Consider the following 15,881-nt stretch of genomic DNA (forward strand, 5'->3'; position numbering starts at 1 on the left):
ACTGGAAGTCAAACAGGTTACTTCATTCGCAACGCAATCACACACACACTGTTGCACACACTCTCGCTCAGAAACTTGCTATCAAGATTTTACTATCTGTTACACTGAGCCAAGACAAAAGCACTGAGGTAAAGAGCGACCTTGGAAGTTCACTGTCAATATCTAGCAGAGCGAACAGGCTGTACAATGGCCCAGCAGGATGAGACAGCAGAACCCTCTGGGGCCCACTGTAATGCAGTCATGAATTCACACATCTCTCTACAAGCCAGTACACACTGGGAAGTCAAGACTAAAAAAAAAAGAAAAGCTACTGTAAAATGTTTGCTAGCAATACATCTGACAACAGAAAACAAAAAGAAAAATACAAAATAGAAAATCCTAGACAAGCTTCTGATTACGCAATAAAATATCCCTAGCTAAGTTCAAATCATTTTGCGTATCTGTTACATAGTGACAGAAGAACCTTTTATGATCTATACCCGCATTTTAGCTGCAGTTCATATGAAATTCTAGCAACAAAGAAAATGATTAACACTCACCTTAGGAACAGGTGAAGCCTCTGCCACTTTCTTTGCTCCACTGGTCTCTGGGCTCATCTCAGGATGGTCTACCTGAACGTGGCTTTCCAGATCTTCCACGGTCTCGAACTTTACAGCACACTCAGGGCATCGCAGCCCAGTGGCACCCTTCTCCCCTTGCTCCTGAGGAGTTACGACCCCACTGGATGTCTGACCGTTGGTGCCTCGGCTCATGCAGGCGGCGCACAGCCCGAAGGGTAGGCCATTGACATCCAACTTGACAAGCTCCTGCTTGTTCTTGAACTCTTTCAAGCAGAGTGCACACTTATACAGCTTGTGGGCCTGCAACTGGCCATTGGGAGATGATGAGGCTGACCCTCCTCCCCCACCACTACCCCCTGATGAGGACAGCTTTTGCATGTGGAAGGTGCCATGGATCTTTAGCTCCAGCGTTGAGGTGACCGTCTGCATGCAGACCACACACCGGAAGCCTGTCAGTGAGTTCCTCAGGTCCGGATGCATCTGGCAGTGCTCAATGAACTCCTCTTCACTTTGCAGGGGCATCTTGCAGATCCGACAGGTGCCTGTGTCCAGGCTCTTGCTGTGCGTGACCTTGTGCTCTGTGAGGGTGAGCAGAGAGGGGAAACGCTCTCCGCAGATGGGGCACATGTAGTGTTTGGCTGGGCCACGGTGGGTTTGGGCATGTTCCCTCAGGCCATTCTCTGAGAAGAAGGTTCTTGAGCAGACATTGCACTTGTGATTGCCCTTGATAAAATCTGCCTTCTTTTTACGGGATCCTGCATCATCCTCGCCGGGCCTTATATTATGATCCCGCAACCGGTGGTTCTGGAGCAAGGACTCCATGGTATATGCCGCACCACAGATGTCACAAGCATACATAGGTTCTGAGGCATCAATCTCCTCCTCTCCTCCACTGGCTTCATGGCTGTTGGCAGTTTCTTGGGATCCTCCCTTCAAAAGCATGTTTTGAAGGTCTGCCTGCTCAGCAGCTATTGTTGAACCTCCTCCTCCTCCACGCTTAGAGCTTTGAGTCACTCCATTTGGAGTTCCATTCTGACTTCCCCCATTTCCATTGCCATTTCCTCCATCGAACATGCAGTGCTTCTCTCTGAGATGTCTCTCCAGCAGCACAATGGCTTGGAAGGCCTTGCCACAAAAGCGGCAGTTAAATTTCTTACTGTGGGTTGTAATGTGGCATTGGAGCTCCACTTCTGTGCCAAAACTCTCCCCACAGAATATGCATTTGCGAGCTTTGCCGGTAACCCCAGGCCCAGAGGGTTGGCTCAGGTGAGTGTGCTTCACGTGTGCCTGCAGGTCAGTCTCCTTACGGAAGTCCCAGGCGCATGCTGTGCAACGGTACATTTTCTTTTCATTGCTATGTTTGACAGCCAGGTGCACTTGGATGGAGACCTTGGAGTCAAACACCTCCTGACACAATGTGCAGTGGTACAGCACAAACGTGTGCATGTCCAGCAAGTGCTTTTGCAGGTCATCAACCGATGAGAACTGCTTGTCACAGCTCTCACAAACATACTGTGTGGAGGTTGTAGTGTAGTGGATGGTCAAGTGCTGCAGCAAAGACTCTTGAGAGTCAAAGTCCTCTTTGTTGCATTGAGGACAGGACTGTCTCCTTAGTAGGAGTTCCAAGTGGGACTTGAGGTGGGTCTGGAAACTCTCAAAGCTGGTGAAGCGAAGATCACACTGATTGCAGGGGTAATCACCATTAGCACCTGTGCCATCACTTGTCACTCTGTGGCGTTTAGGGGAGGAGATCTCCACATCAGAGGAGGCCGGGCTCAGATCTGCCACTTTCACTTTACGTTTGTTATTGGCTAGTGGGATGTTTTTATGATTCTCCTTGATGTGTTTGGTGAGCTTGAGAAGTGAACCAAAGATTGGAGAATTGGTACAGTAGGGGCAGGAGTAGACTTCCATGAAGGACTGCGATGCCTGCAATACTGGGGATTCCATCTTGGTCACACCACCACCGCCGCCGCCACCACCACTGTTGCAGTGGGTCTGCTGGATGTGTTCAGTGAGGGAGGATTCCGTAAGGAAACCCATTGAGCACTGATTACAGAAGAAGGCATGGTTTCCTTCCAATGTGGTGGAGCCAGCAACCACACCACCGGGCAAGCAGTGAGAGACACGGATGTGCTCCTGCAGACTATTGATGTCTGCAAACATATCGGGGCAGTAGTTGCAATGAAAAGCAGACACATTACTGAACTGTAAAAGGGGAAAGCTGGATGCTGAGCCTCCACTGGATCGATGTGCTTTGCGCACATGCTCATTTAGATTGTAAAGTGTAGGCAGCGTGTCCAGACACAGTTGACAGGTGTGACTCTGCTGAGGTTTGTCTGCATGAATAGTCTTCAGGTGAATCTCCAGAACTGCCAGGCTGTTGAAATCTCTCTTGGAGCAATAAGGGCAACTATAAGTTATCTTTCCTGACCAACCTTCATCTTGATCAGAGGACGGGGCTAGTTTGCGCCTACCCTGTGTGGGTTTGAGGGTTGAGTCTGGAGTGGATCCTCTCTCCAGCGATGCGCTAGAGTCGGGAGTGGCGCTGCTCATGGACGCCACACTGCCAAGTACTGGATCAGGACTAGCACTGTGGTTGCTGGAGTCAGGTTGCCGGTGGCTGTCCAGGTGGCAGTAGACATCTTCTACTGATGAAAACTGCTCTGCACACATGGGGCACTTGTGTTTCTTGTTGGCATGTGTTCGGTCAATATGGGTGAGCAGGGTGCCTTCATCAGTGAAGATCTCTGGGCAGTGGATGCACTGTAGTTCTGCACGGTCTGAAAGCTGGGGATGGCGCGTAAGCACATGCTTCTCTAACTCATCTGTCTGGCTGAAAGTTTCTTCGCAGTAATCGCACATGTACAGGTCCTGGTCTTGGTCAGCTGCATCGCCTGTAGATCCATCTCTTTTTCCTTGGTCTTTTTTTGCCATGTGCTCCTTGTTCTTCCTGTGGGCCTGCATGTGACTTTGTAGCGAGGAGGTGGAGGAGAATCCTCTTTTGCAAACACTGCACTTAAAGGGTTTACTGGAACTGTGCGTCTTCAGGTGAATCTTGAGATGGTCACTACGTGAAAAGGCAGCCTCGCACTCTTGGCAGCTGTACTTCTTGTCGCCGGTGTGCAGTTTGACGTGGCGGTCTCGGCTGCGCTTGTGCTTGAAGAGCCGACTGCAGAAGGTGCACTTGAAGGGCAGTTTGTCGCTGTGGATCTGCTCATGGCGCTTCAGGTAGCTGAGGCGGCTGAAGGACTTGTCGCAGAACTGGCAGGGATAGGGCAGGCCAGAGCCTCCTTCCTCCTCCCCCGTGCCCATGCCCAGATCGCAGCAGCCATCCCCCAGCATCTGCGATGGCGATGCCACGTCTTTGCTGGAGGGAGAGGACGCCACCCAGGAGAGCCCCGGGTCATCGTCGCCATCTGCAATGCAAAACACAGACAGAATTAAAATGTTAAAGAGGGAGAAAAATTATCTAAATAGAAGCAAAGAACTAAAGACATCCAATCCCACAGGAGTGGAGAAATAAGGACAGAAATATATTATTTTATCCTTTCATGTTCCCTCTGCAAACAAGCTCACCCTGTCTCCAGATTTGGATTTATCATATTTTTCATTATGGCCACCAGATTGAAAACCTTCTCAAAAGCGATTAGAGACGGTCCATTTACAGGACAATGTGTGTAAAATCAAAGCATCGGATTATTTATATCTTTTTTGCTGTTTGTGCAAACACAGGGCCAGTCCAGATCGCGCCGCACACATATATTATACAAATATATACAAAGCGGGATGTACTTAATTCTGCCCTGTTTTGTGCAATCTGATGGGGCCTGACACAGTCCAAACGTCATCTATTTAGCATCTCAACTAGCAGCCTCCAAAGGAAAGCAAGGGAGAGAGCTCATGACTTATTGAGCAGGGCTGCTGCGTGTGCACAGTCCCACTGTGGCTCAGACAAACACAGAATTTTCTATCACTGCCTGTTTGTTTGCTTTATTTCATTTTACGTTCCCTGTTAACGTGCTGCAAAAAAAAAAAAGAGTGAAAGCCTCTGGTATTTCACATTCCAGAAACCCAAATGTTTACAGAGAGTAAATCCACTTCCACTCCACAGCTCCTAAAAACTCCATCCATACTGATGAGCCAACATAACGGCAGGCTTGCATGTTCTAAACACAGTTCAGTAATACCTTGAAGACTGCTGAAACAGTGTTGCAAGTTTTGCCCTGGCGTTGAAACAGAAATAAGCAAAACTGTACAAAGAAAAAGTGCCGCACGTCAGCCCGTACTGTACAAAACACAAATAATTGTAACTCCATATGGCAATAGTAGGATTTCACTTCCGCCCACTCTCCCTGTGCGCACAAAGGTGAGCGCAGCAGAATTTGTGGAAAATAAATTCATGTGATGAATCGATCCACTTTAAAATGTAGGTGCTGTGCAGAACAAATAAATCTCCACGGGGGTTTGTGGGCAGAAATTTGTAAAACCATGAATTATGAATTTAGCTCCAAGCAAGAAATGAATTCACAGGCTGCTAAAGTAAAAAAAAAAAAAAAAATCACGCACACAGAAGAATAGAGATATAGAGAAAGAAATGTCACATTCATCTATATGAAAACGCTTACACAGTTAGCACAACAAAAAAGACAGCAAGTGACCTAGACCACTAACATTTACTGAGAAGAAAGAAAGCAACAGCATAGATGTTCGTGTCTTCTCTGCTGTTTCTCTCCTTCTCTCTCAGCCTCTGTCACTTTCTCAGATTACAGTAAGACACCCTCTGTGCCTCCTGCTCCAGTCACTATACCACCCCCCTCACTCAGCGCAAGCTTTTGTGTCCATGTCAGGATAAGAGCCATCCCAAAACAACCTAAACCCCGGCGACACAGGAGAGAGAGTGCCTCGGCGCCCCAATGAAAGAGGCCTGAATGAAAGCCCATAAGGGACTTAACTGTGGTGAATTCTTTGGCTACACAATAAGGCCGTGGCCCCTGACAGACTAACCTCTGATCTGGACACTGTGGAGGTGAGAGGAGGGGATAGAAGGGTAAGAGAGGGGAAAAGACAGGAGGGAGGGGGGTGTTATGCTGACTGACAGGTAAGCCTGCCTGCCGCAGCACAGCCACCACGCACGCTACCACGGGGCAAGAGATACAAAGAAACACTTGCTCGAGCACGGAGCCCGAGAAAAGGAGGCAAAAAAAGGGAAAAGAACTAAGAGGAGGATGAAGAATGGAGACAGAAGAGGAGGGAGGGTGGAGGGGGAAAAAAACTCCTGGCACATGTGGTCATTCTGGCGAATTATAAATCTATTAATGCTAATGCAATCCCTCTGACTGCGACAGAATGTGAGAAATCACTTTTGAGAAAGAGGGAGATTATAGTCATTAAATAGCCTTAATCCTCAGAAGTGTGGCTGTTCGGAAAATGGAAGATCACATGGCTTTTAGAGGGCTTTTGTCATCCGTCCGCCGGGGGACTTGGCAAGAGCGCTAAACAGGGTAAGAAATTTCAATGAAAAGTTAAATTAGAAAAGAAACAGAAAGAAAGAGAGGAGAAAAAGCGAAAGGGAGGGGAAGGGAGAGGGGGAGAGCACCCAGAAATGGGAACAGTCTCAGAAACTCATGATTCTCCAGCGCTCCCTCACTTTCTCCTTAGCGCTAAGTTTGCTTCCAGCAGCCCTGATGGCATTCTTTCTTTTTCTCTTTCTCACAGGCCTGTTTCTTTCTCCCTCTCCTTTCTCTCGGTCACACACTTTCCTACTCATTCCCGTTCCTTCTGTCTCCAAACTGTCTTTCATGTTGTGACTCACTCATTACTGCATTAACAGGCTGTCCTAGTGGCTGCTCCAGTGGCGCTGGCCTTCGCCTTGCCGGCCCCGTCCCAGGTGGAGGGGAGGAGTGCAGCACGGAAGGATGGAGAGAGGGAGGTTGGTGGGGGATAGAAGCAGCAGCCGCACATACTCTGATGTCCAGGGACAGACTAGCCACCCTGCTTGGAGCAGGGGCTTGATAATTGGAGGACGTAATAATGAACACACATGGTGACAGAAGAAACCACCGACAGCACCTGATCGGTGGCCGCTTCTCCTTCAAGAGCACCCCCCTCTCCCCACGAACACCACCATGCCGCCATCAGCTCGGGCCAGAGCGGACCATGCCGGCCTGGCTAATGGGCTGGCCAATGCGCCGGCATGCCGGGCCAGAAACATGGTGGATGGGCTGTAATGAAGACTTGCCCAGTCTGACGTCTGTCCTCTTCCTGCTCATCAGACACAAGGACGGGGGGAGCGAAAGAGAGATAGAGAGACAGAAAAAGAGAACGACAGAAAAGAACAGGAAAGGCACGGAGGGATCCCCTCCATCTCTCCCAAAAGCAGAACCATCCCAGGCATGGTGCTGAGTCTTTTGTGAATGGCCCTACTGCAGGGACCAGCCCGGTTGGCCTGTTCATTAAGGACTGGACACATACAGGGAAGGCTTACACACTGACAACATGCAGTGCTGCTGCGCTCACCAAGCCACCCAAAGCTAACATGTACGCGTGCCATTACAGAAGATTGACAATAGACAGTGTTAACACATGAGTAGACAATAATAAGTATGCATCTATCATATGAGCTGCACCAAGCATGCACTAAGCCTGCTCCATATTCATTCCTGCATAATCCACTGAATCATCTCAGTCCTCCTGGCTCGACAAATTGAAGGCAAACATCCAGTTCTGACCAGATCAATTCTGTAAGAAATCTAGATTAGATGATGTTCTGTCCTCTGCTAAGGTCTCAATATGTTTCTACTCTCCCTGCAGTGGTTTCTAAACTTCTAAATCCGCAAGAGATGGAAAAAAGTTTGCACAGTGCGAGCCAGAAAGAAAAAAAGAACATGGCCTGCTGCCCTGATGTTCAAAGTGAAATCATGGCTAGCCACAGCAGTTTGCACCTAATAATTATTTAGATGAGGTCTATCATTAGCCAAAAACCCCAAACATCTCTTTTTATGGACAAGGACATCAACTTTAACAAGATACTGGTGAATGCACTTCTTGACAACTTCCACAGGCTAAGAGGATGAGGCAAAAGCAAGGGCTAGTCAGCAATCAGTGGTTGGTCACAGACATTATCACACTAATGCTATTAGCACAGAGTCTTGCCAATACTAATCGGAACCAATCGCCTTTATCTGTATTGCACAGCCGCTGTAGATGAAAATCGTGCGACAATCCCGGCCTTATTTTTCTAATTCTAGAGACAGAGGCAGCTCAGCATTTATATCTCTTTTGCCTTCACCTAGTCGCATTCCAGAACCCCCCCTCCCCACCCAAAACCCTGCTGCCTCCACCTTTGAGCCTGGCCCCCTGCCCAGGCCTCCACCTTTCCCAGCAGCCCCCCTGCCCGGCTCCCAGCCCCTTCCCCCTGGCCCTCTGCCCACTGCCCCGGGCTGGAGAGCTGCACCGTAGGGGGCAGAAAAACAACTTCCACCCGAGCTCCCACAGGGCAGCCCAGCACGCCAGTCAGACAAGCCTGGAGCAACAGCCAGGGGAAAGCAAACTTGCAAGAGGTTCTTTCTCTCTCTCCCTCTCTATATATATATAGGGACAGAGAGGGAGAGATATACACACACAGTGTATCCCTACATATATACCTACAAAAAAAAATCACATCTCTCTCTCCTTTGTCACCCTGTCTGTCTCTTGGTCTCTTGCACCAAGGGAAAGGCCTCACTCTTCCCTGTCTTCCTTCCTTCCTTTCTCTCCACAGCAACGGCCATAAGCAAACATGACAGAGGACAAAGCTGGGCCGAGAGATACAGAGAAAGAAAAAAGAAAAAAGGAGGTGGTGGGGGGGGGGGGGGGGTGGATACACAGGACCTGACCACATGGTCAACAGTCCTTTGAGTGCAGTCTCAGAGACCAAACACCTGTTTTAGGATACTGAACACACGATATTTATACAAACACACACACACACACACACACACGCAAACACACAAACTCCAGTCCAGCTCCTCCATACTGTTCCAGTCTGTCCCCTTGGGTAGCCATGCTGACACACACCCAGCCTGCTCTGTGCCCCTCTGCTGCTCAAGGGAGACAGTCTGTCAGGGGCTAGCTCCTACTGGACACACACACACACACACACACACACACGCCTCTATCCACTGACAGTGCCTGCTTTATGAAGCTGACACTCCAGTCTGTGCATGCCGGACCCTTGGCACAACTCTCACTGCCTTACAGGAGGCCCAGGGGATCCAGTCTGTTAGGGTCCATCTCCTAGAGGACACACAATCATGTGAAGTTACACACACACACTTTACAAACTGTTAGCGTTTTATTCAGGACATGGTCATACATACAGTATGTTCCATATTTACGAAATACATAAATGTGCCTAATATAAATCTAAAGCTAAAACAAAAGCAAAGGTACACATGTCCCACAGACATAAAAAAAAATACAGAAAAGCTTTGTGATGACTTCTGACTGATGTCTAGTTTTTGGTGGCTACATTAGCCTCTGAAAAACCCTGAACTTTGACACATGGATTTTATTTTTATATTTAGACACAACCATGTTTTGGAATGGATTTTTGATCACAAAAATAGGGAAATGAAAAAGTCCATATGAAATAATGCAAACAAAAGTATAGCATTTGAATTGATTCAAATGATTTTGTAGGTTACACCTGCCTTCTGGTAAATGTTGGAAATGTGTATAACACACACACACACACAGAGAAACACACACTTTGGCCCGACACTCCCACACACAATGACACACTGATGTCATTAAGCCGGAAGTCTGCCACAGACCAGAAACCTGGAGGACGTTCACCTACTTACACTATCTCTCCCTCTTTTTCTCCCTAACACACACACACACACACACACACACACACTCGAAATGGTGATGTCACAGCGCAGGCAGTCTGTCAGGGGCCACAGTCCTGGAGGACGCGCACACACACACTCGCGCTGCCCACGGCCCATATGGAGCAGTTGGCGCCCAAAAGCGTCCGAGCAGCCGGCCTCATTCCCAGGGCAGAAGGTGAAGGGCAGGGGGCCGGAGACTGCGAGCGGGGGGACACACACATGGGGCCAGCTGAGAGCCGGACTCACAACCCCCCAGATCCCCTCTGGAGACCCCTCAGGTAAGGACAGCCAAAATGAGGACACCGTATTAGAAAGCTGGAAGCTGACTGTTCCAGAACATCTCTCTGGATCTAATAGTTTTCATGAGAGGAATACAAACATCTACTTTGTGTAACTTATTCAACTGGAGGCTCTAACATGCAGTTATGAATCTTAATGCTTTGCCATTATTTGGTGTGAACAATTAATCACTTGGCTACTAGGACCTCAAGATAATAGTACTTTTGATTAGCATGTGAACAAATCTGATCTATGGAAAACTGAAAGATTATATAAGACTCATTCTGATTTAAATGGGGTCCTGAGGTAGTGTAAATTGTAACTGTCAATGGGTTAAAAACGCCTGGAGCATTAGAAATGTTCTTTTTACCTTATAGGGGTAGCAGATATGGTAAAAATATAGATATTATGATATTTAATGTGCAATGATATTTTTAAAAAGACTTTTATGATTCACAAAATGCATATATGAACTATGCATAACTAATACAGATATTCTCACATATTCAGTGCCCAAATTTAGTGCATCCAATTAAACAGGACAAATTTCACTCTAAAGTATAAAATGTGCAGCCAGTCAGTGTTGGTCCAGCTTTGACAATATACTGTGCATCATGCTAACAAACAAACAATTTCAAATTTTTAAAATAAGTTAAGCTGGTTAAGGATTTTTTTTATTCAAACTACTTTTTACAAAATTTGACATTTTTAAAACTTTTTGGTGTATTTATGTTTACCTGCATCTGTTTTAACATGTATTTTTACACAAAAAAACTTGTTTGTATATATACACGTAATATCCTCACCTTTCATTTATCTATATAAAGTGATCGTATGACTTCCGGGATCATAGAAACAACAAACCCACTACAAACTTCCTTGACTCACAAATACTCTTTTTCTATTGTCCAGATGCACAAGTCTTATCCTACAGGTCTATAGGCTCTCTTCAAACACATGCAGCAATCCTTGTTTCCCAAAAACCAGCAAATCAATCCCTACAGGATTTAGGTTGCTTCCACAGCACTATGTAAGTAGTATATGAGAAATATGAGAAAGCTAGCTGTGTGTGCAAGAGTGTGTGCTAGAGAGAAAGAAGGAGAGGAAAGGTGAAGAGAGAAGGAGAGAAGGATGTTGCGTGACGACAGGGGCACTGGCAGTGGTTAAGAGGCGTTTGACTCCGGTGCTGCACGGTGTGTGTTAGCGGCAGGGGCCTGCACCGTTAAACAGCTGCACATTAATTACATGTGAAGTGTACCAAAACAAGGCTCTCTGCTGTTCCAGCGTCGGCAGGCCAAGACATCTGGCATCTGCTCCTGCTTTCTACTGCACATCGTCTTCAGTCTTCAGCTTCTCTTTTACTCACTCTATCACGATCCCTGACTCTTTACGTCTTCTTCCTGTCCACAAACTCACCTCTGTCTTTTATTGACCCTCACCTTATAGTCCTCTCTCTGACCCTTCTCTCACTCTCAAACATGCTTGTATGTCTGTCGATCTCTGAGCAGACAGGTTTCCTCTGAACACAGAGGCAATGGGAAACAGATGTTTACCCAGCCACGCAGGAAGCTATGCGCATCCTCACACTGCCTCGGCCCACCTAGCCTAAATGTGTGCTCCTGTAATGATGGACGGAGAACATACAGCCTGTGTTGGATGTAATCAGTGGGCAAAGAGCAAAAACAGCTGCTGACCTGGACCTGCTGGCCCAAATGTGCTGAAATAAAGTGTGGCGCTATGTGGTTAAAACGTCCCTGCATTTGAGTACTGGCAAATTTTGTGTTGTAAAAATGATAAATGATTTATCCTCCACTGCAAACAGAGTACATCAAAAACTTACAGCAAACAAATAAATACATATAATCACTGTCAAACAAAAACCTACAAAAATGTCCAAAATTAAATTTAATATGAGAAGGATAAAAAACCTTCTTAAAGCAGCAGTCCCTGCGATTTTTTTCTTTTACATTAAAAGCAGCAAATGACTCTTCCAGATGTTATATGCAATTACACATTCTCACTACAGGGGTCTCTATATCCTCAAATCACCTAAATATACGGACAGTTGTTTTAACAAAAATAATTAATTCAAATAGAATATTGGAACACTTATATTGATTGAAAATTGAAAGAACTAATTCCAGCTCAGTATGTAAAAAAATGAAAAACAGACATACACATTAATTAAGTGTTCAGATTTTGAGTAGCCTACGACAGTGCCAACCCCCTTTTACCTTTTAAAAATTTCCCTCTTCTCCTCTACCACTCTCTCTCTCAGTCTCTCTGATGTATGTGTGTGTGTGTGTGTGTGTGTGTGGTGTGCAGGAGAGCTCTAGGCAGAGATCACACACTGTAGTCTGCCGCTTGGCCCTCTTTGATCAAACAGAAGCCGAAAGGCGTCAGGTTAAGGCTCACCTGCTCCCCCCATTAGCACTCACTGCCTGCCTTCCCCCTGCTCTGGCCTACCAGCGCTCCCACACACACACACACACACACACACACACACACACACACACACACACACACACACACACACACACACACACAGTGAGGCACAACCCTCAGCCTCTCCTACCTCAGTCTCTCTGCTGAATGACAGCTGGCTGCAGGTGCTGCACTGAGTCATGCTTAGGTTCATGTTTATCTGCTCCAGAGAGTTCTATTATATTGGCAGTACTTTTCTACATAAAACATGAACATAAAGAAACACAAAGAAGCTGAATGCAGTCATCAGAAGCATTTTGTTTCCGTTCTATTACACTGTAATTTTTTAAACTTACTGATATGTATGGATGTATGTTACATTTAATATTATCAATTAAATTAGATTAGTTAAATTAATAAAAATGCACACTGAAGTAAAAATGCAGACTTTATGTATTTAAGCTAAACCAAATGCATATACTGTATATGGCATTTTTCTGAGTTTGTAATACATAAAGACATTTTTTAAATCTATATTTTTTTATCTACATACTCAAAACTTAGACCTTAGAAAATTGTACTGGGCATAGCAATCGCTACACCCCTATTAAGCTGAAAGTAATCAGTGTTAAGATTAATAACTCAGTAATAAGCCTGGGGTTGACAGGGGTTAACGGCATAGGCTGTTGGATCTGTGTGATGCTGAACCATTTTTGTGTGTGTGTGTGTGTGTGTGTGTGGTCGGTAGCTGAGTTTGCTCGCTAGACGGCCATTCTTGTCTCTGGCCATCTCTCATTTTTCTGAACTCAATCAGCCAAACCTCATTGTTAAAAATAGTCTGTGTGCCCGCAGGCTGCCACACTACAGGAGGAAGCTAATGGAGAACGTGTCATACTGACTCAGATGTGTGTGTGTGTGTGTGTGTGTGTATGCACACACCCACACACACACACACACACACACTCCGTAACAACGAGGAAGTGCATTTCAGGCTTCCTATGGTCACATTAATAGGCAGTTACCTGTTTAATATGGCCTATTTAGATTAACATTTGATTGATCAAGAGTTGTTTTTCTTCAGCTTGGCATTTTCTGAGCTGGGTTAAGCACCTTATATCAGAGGAGTGTTTAATCCACGTCGAGCTCTCAAATAAACACTCCCTGCTGACATTCTGCCTCTGCAGTAATCCACTAACTGCATCCAGTAGCCCAAAATGAGAACAGAAAGTAATCATGCATGCTCATATTTGGCTATTCAATTTAAAGGCTGTCCAGCATCTGTGTAGTTAATGCATTTCCAAATCATGTCCAGTATGTGTGTGAGTGAGTCCTGGCTTCTGAATGGGACTAGAACACCACCCTCTACAGTCAGATCAGGGTAAAATGTAGTTTACAGGCACAGACAGGAGTGATGAACTGACACTTCAAGTCCTTATTTAGTTTGATAGAAATACTTAGAAATAGGACTTAAATATAATAATATTTAATTGTTAGACTAATAAGACTACAGTTAACTGGATTGGAAGAGTCTGTATAACAATTTGCAACATACTAATAGTTTTTTTTTTCATTTTTACTCTAATTTCTTATTCTATATAATCTCCTAGTTACATAATAAAGAAACAAAAAAGTTTGCTGACACAAAATACTCAATTGTGCTATCATAAGCATTTATTGAGTATTAAAGTTTTTTTTTAATGAAAAGTATGTGACTTTAATTGGGCTGGAAAATACTGTCATTTTTATGATGGGCTTTGCACTATTTGGCTGTTTAATTTTACTGCAAAAACTCACAGGTGACACGTAGCACAGCATTGTATAGCACAGCATAGCGCACCACAACATAACTTTGAGCATTGTTTTATTTCAGGTTTTTTTCTTATTATTTCTAAGCATTACTGATTAGAAAGCTTACTTTATCTAGCTCTATGTTCTGCAATTGAGTTTGTGCTTGATTGTTACATATGCCATATTTAGTAGTTTGTGTATGGTAATTCTGAGTGTGTGAAAAAAAAAAATGAAATTTTTTGCAATAAAATGTGGTTAGTAGGGGTGTCACGATTCTCTAAATCCTCGATTCGATTTCATTTTCGATTTGAGGGTCACGATTCGATTCGATTCTCGATTTTCTTGTTTTTTTTTTCTTGTTATTATTTTATGCCTCATAAAATTTAAATAATATATTTATTATTATTATTATAAATATTATAAATATTATAAATATTATTATTATTATTTATTAAGATATATATGGTAATGCCATCTAGTGACTTTTTTTGGTAGCAACAGTGTGCACTATTAAAACAAGCAGTTTATCAGAGCTGTGTGTGGATGGCTGGTGAAACTGCTCATTACATGAAGCTGCAGTTCTTCATCCAACCACTAGCAGCAGCAGCACAAGCCCCGCTCTCTTCACTCAGTCACTACTTCAGTACAGCCCAGCCACGGGCTACAGAGCTCAGCCAGTCCGTTTTTACTGTTTCTGTAAACAAATAAAGGTTTTAACCCCACTAACCGGATAATACAGCTCACTACAGTTCATCTTTCAGCCCAAGCAGCTAACAGCAGCAGGTTAGAACAGCCGACACGGAGGCACTGCTCGGATTACATTATAAACAGGTCAGTTAGCGCGCTGCTAACCTCAGGATGTTTATAACTACGGAGTTTAGTGGACACACCACGGCCGCCAGGTAAGTCTTTTAAAGGCTACTGAAGACTATTAAAGGCTATTAGAGTGTAACCCCTGGCTCCCAGGGGTTACAAGAGGTTATTGAAAGCATTATTGGGGGGCAGAAATCAGTACAGGCTGGTTAGATAAGTGATGTGGGTATTGTCTTATAAATATTTACACATAACTTATATCTCTCCTGAAAAGCTTTTATTTTAGTCAGAAACACGCTTGTGTTTACTTTATCTGAGAGAAAGATGTTTTTTTAATTCAATGGAAAGCAACAGGTGTAGTCAATTATAAGTTTAAGATTTTTAATCCACCTCACTGTGATCTATAGTCAGTGTTCTCACACTGACACACGCATTTCAGCGAGTTCACACGCTCTCACCTGCGCGCACCCACCCCTCCGTTAGATACAGATACAAAACCTGCGCGCCCAACCCCCGCCCCCCCTCCCCCGTTGGACAGATAAAAACAGTGATCACACTCCCGCCGACTGCGCTCATGCAGTGGCTATCTCTATTTAAATGAATAGGATGCGCTGTGTTGGTGCCGCGCCATTTGCGTAGCGCGCTGCGCTATTTGCGTAGCGCGCGCGGGAGGGATCGTCGATCCTCTTTTTGACTTCGATACTCGAGATCGTGACCTCATTTCGATTCGATTTCGATAAAATATCGAGATCGTGACACCCCTAGTGGTTAGGGTTCACAATATGTCACTTATGGTGATAATATATATGGTAAGAAGCCTAGCCCTAAAGACAGTAAAAATCAGCATGTCTTGAGTGAATAGGTCTTTCTATTTGTTTATTAATTAAAAGAAATGAATAAATATATAAGCCAAAAAACTAAAAGCTTGTAATTGAGCGTAAGATTTAAATGCAGCAAATGAAACAAAATAGAATCAGTCTTAAGTGCTGAAACTACAGCTATAATATTTTCTCTCTCTCTCTTTCCATCTCTCTAAATAAGTCATAAGCGACAGAGACGGTTGGAGAGACAGCTCGGGCTGGTATTAGGGGATGGGATGGAGGGGAGCGGCAGGGGGCAGAGGGCTTGAGAGTGGGGGGTT

At 45.0% G+C, this 15,881-nt stretch overlaps 1 protein-coding gene across 3 annotated transcripts in view; it reads right to left on the minus strand.

Annotated features, from left to right (window-relative positions):
* znf423 (zinc finger protein 423) overlaps positions 1-15,881 on the minus strand; it is a 209,821-nt gene that overhangs the window by 97,375 nt on the left and 96,565 nt on the right. For all 3 annotated transcript variants that reach the window (XM_049483701.1, XM_049483700.1, XM_049483702.1), the window contains exon 5: positions 540-3,979. In XM_049483701.1, the coding sequence (XP_049339658.1) occupies positions 540-3,979 (3,440 nt within the window). The remainder of the gene's footprint in view (positions 1-539; positions 3,980-15,881) is intronic.

This window comes from Astyanax mexicanus, chromosome 9 (assembly GCF_023375975.1).
Source record: "Astyanax mexicanus isolate ESR-SI-001 chromosome 9, AstMex3_surface, whole genome shotgun sequence".
NCBI lineage: Eukaryota > Metazoa > Chordata > Actinopteri > Characiformes > Acestrorhamphidae > Astyanax > Astyanax mexicanus.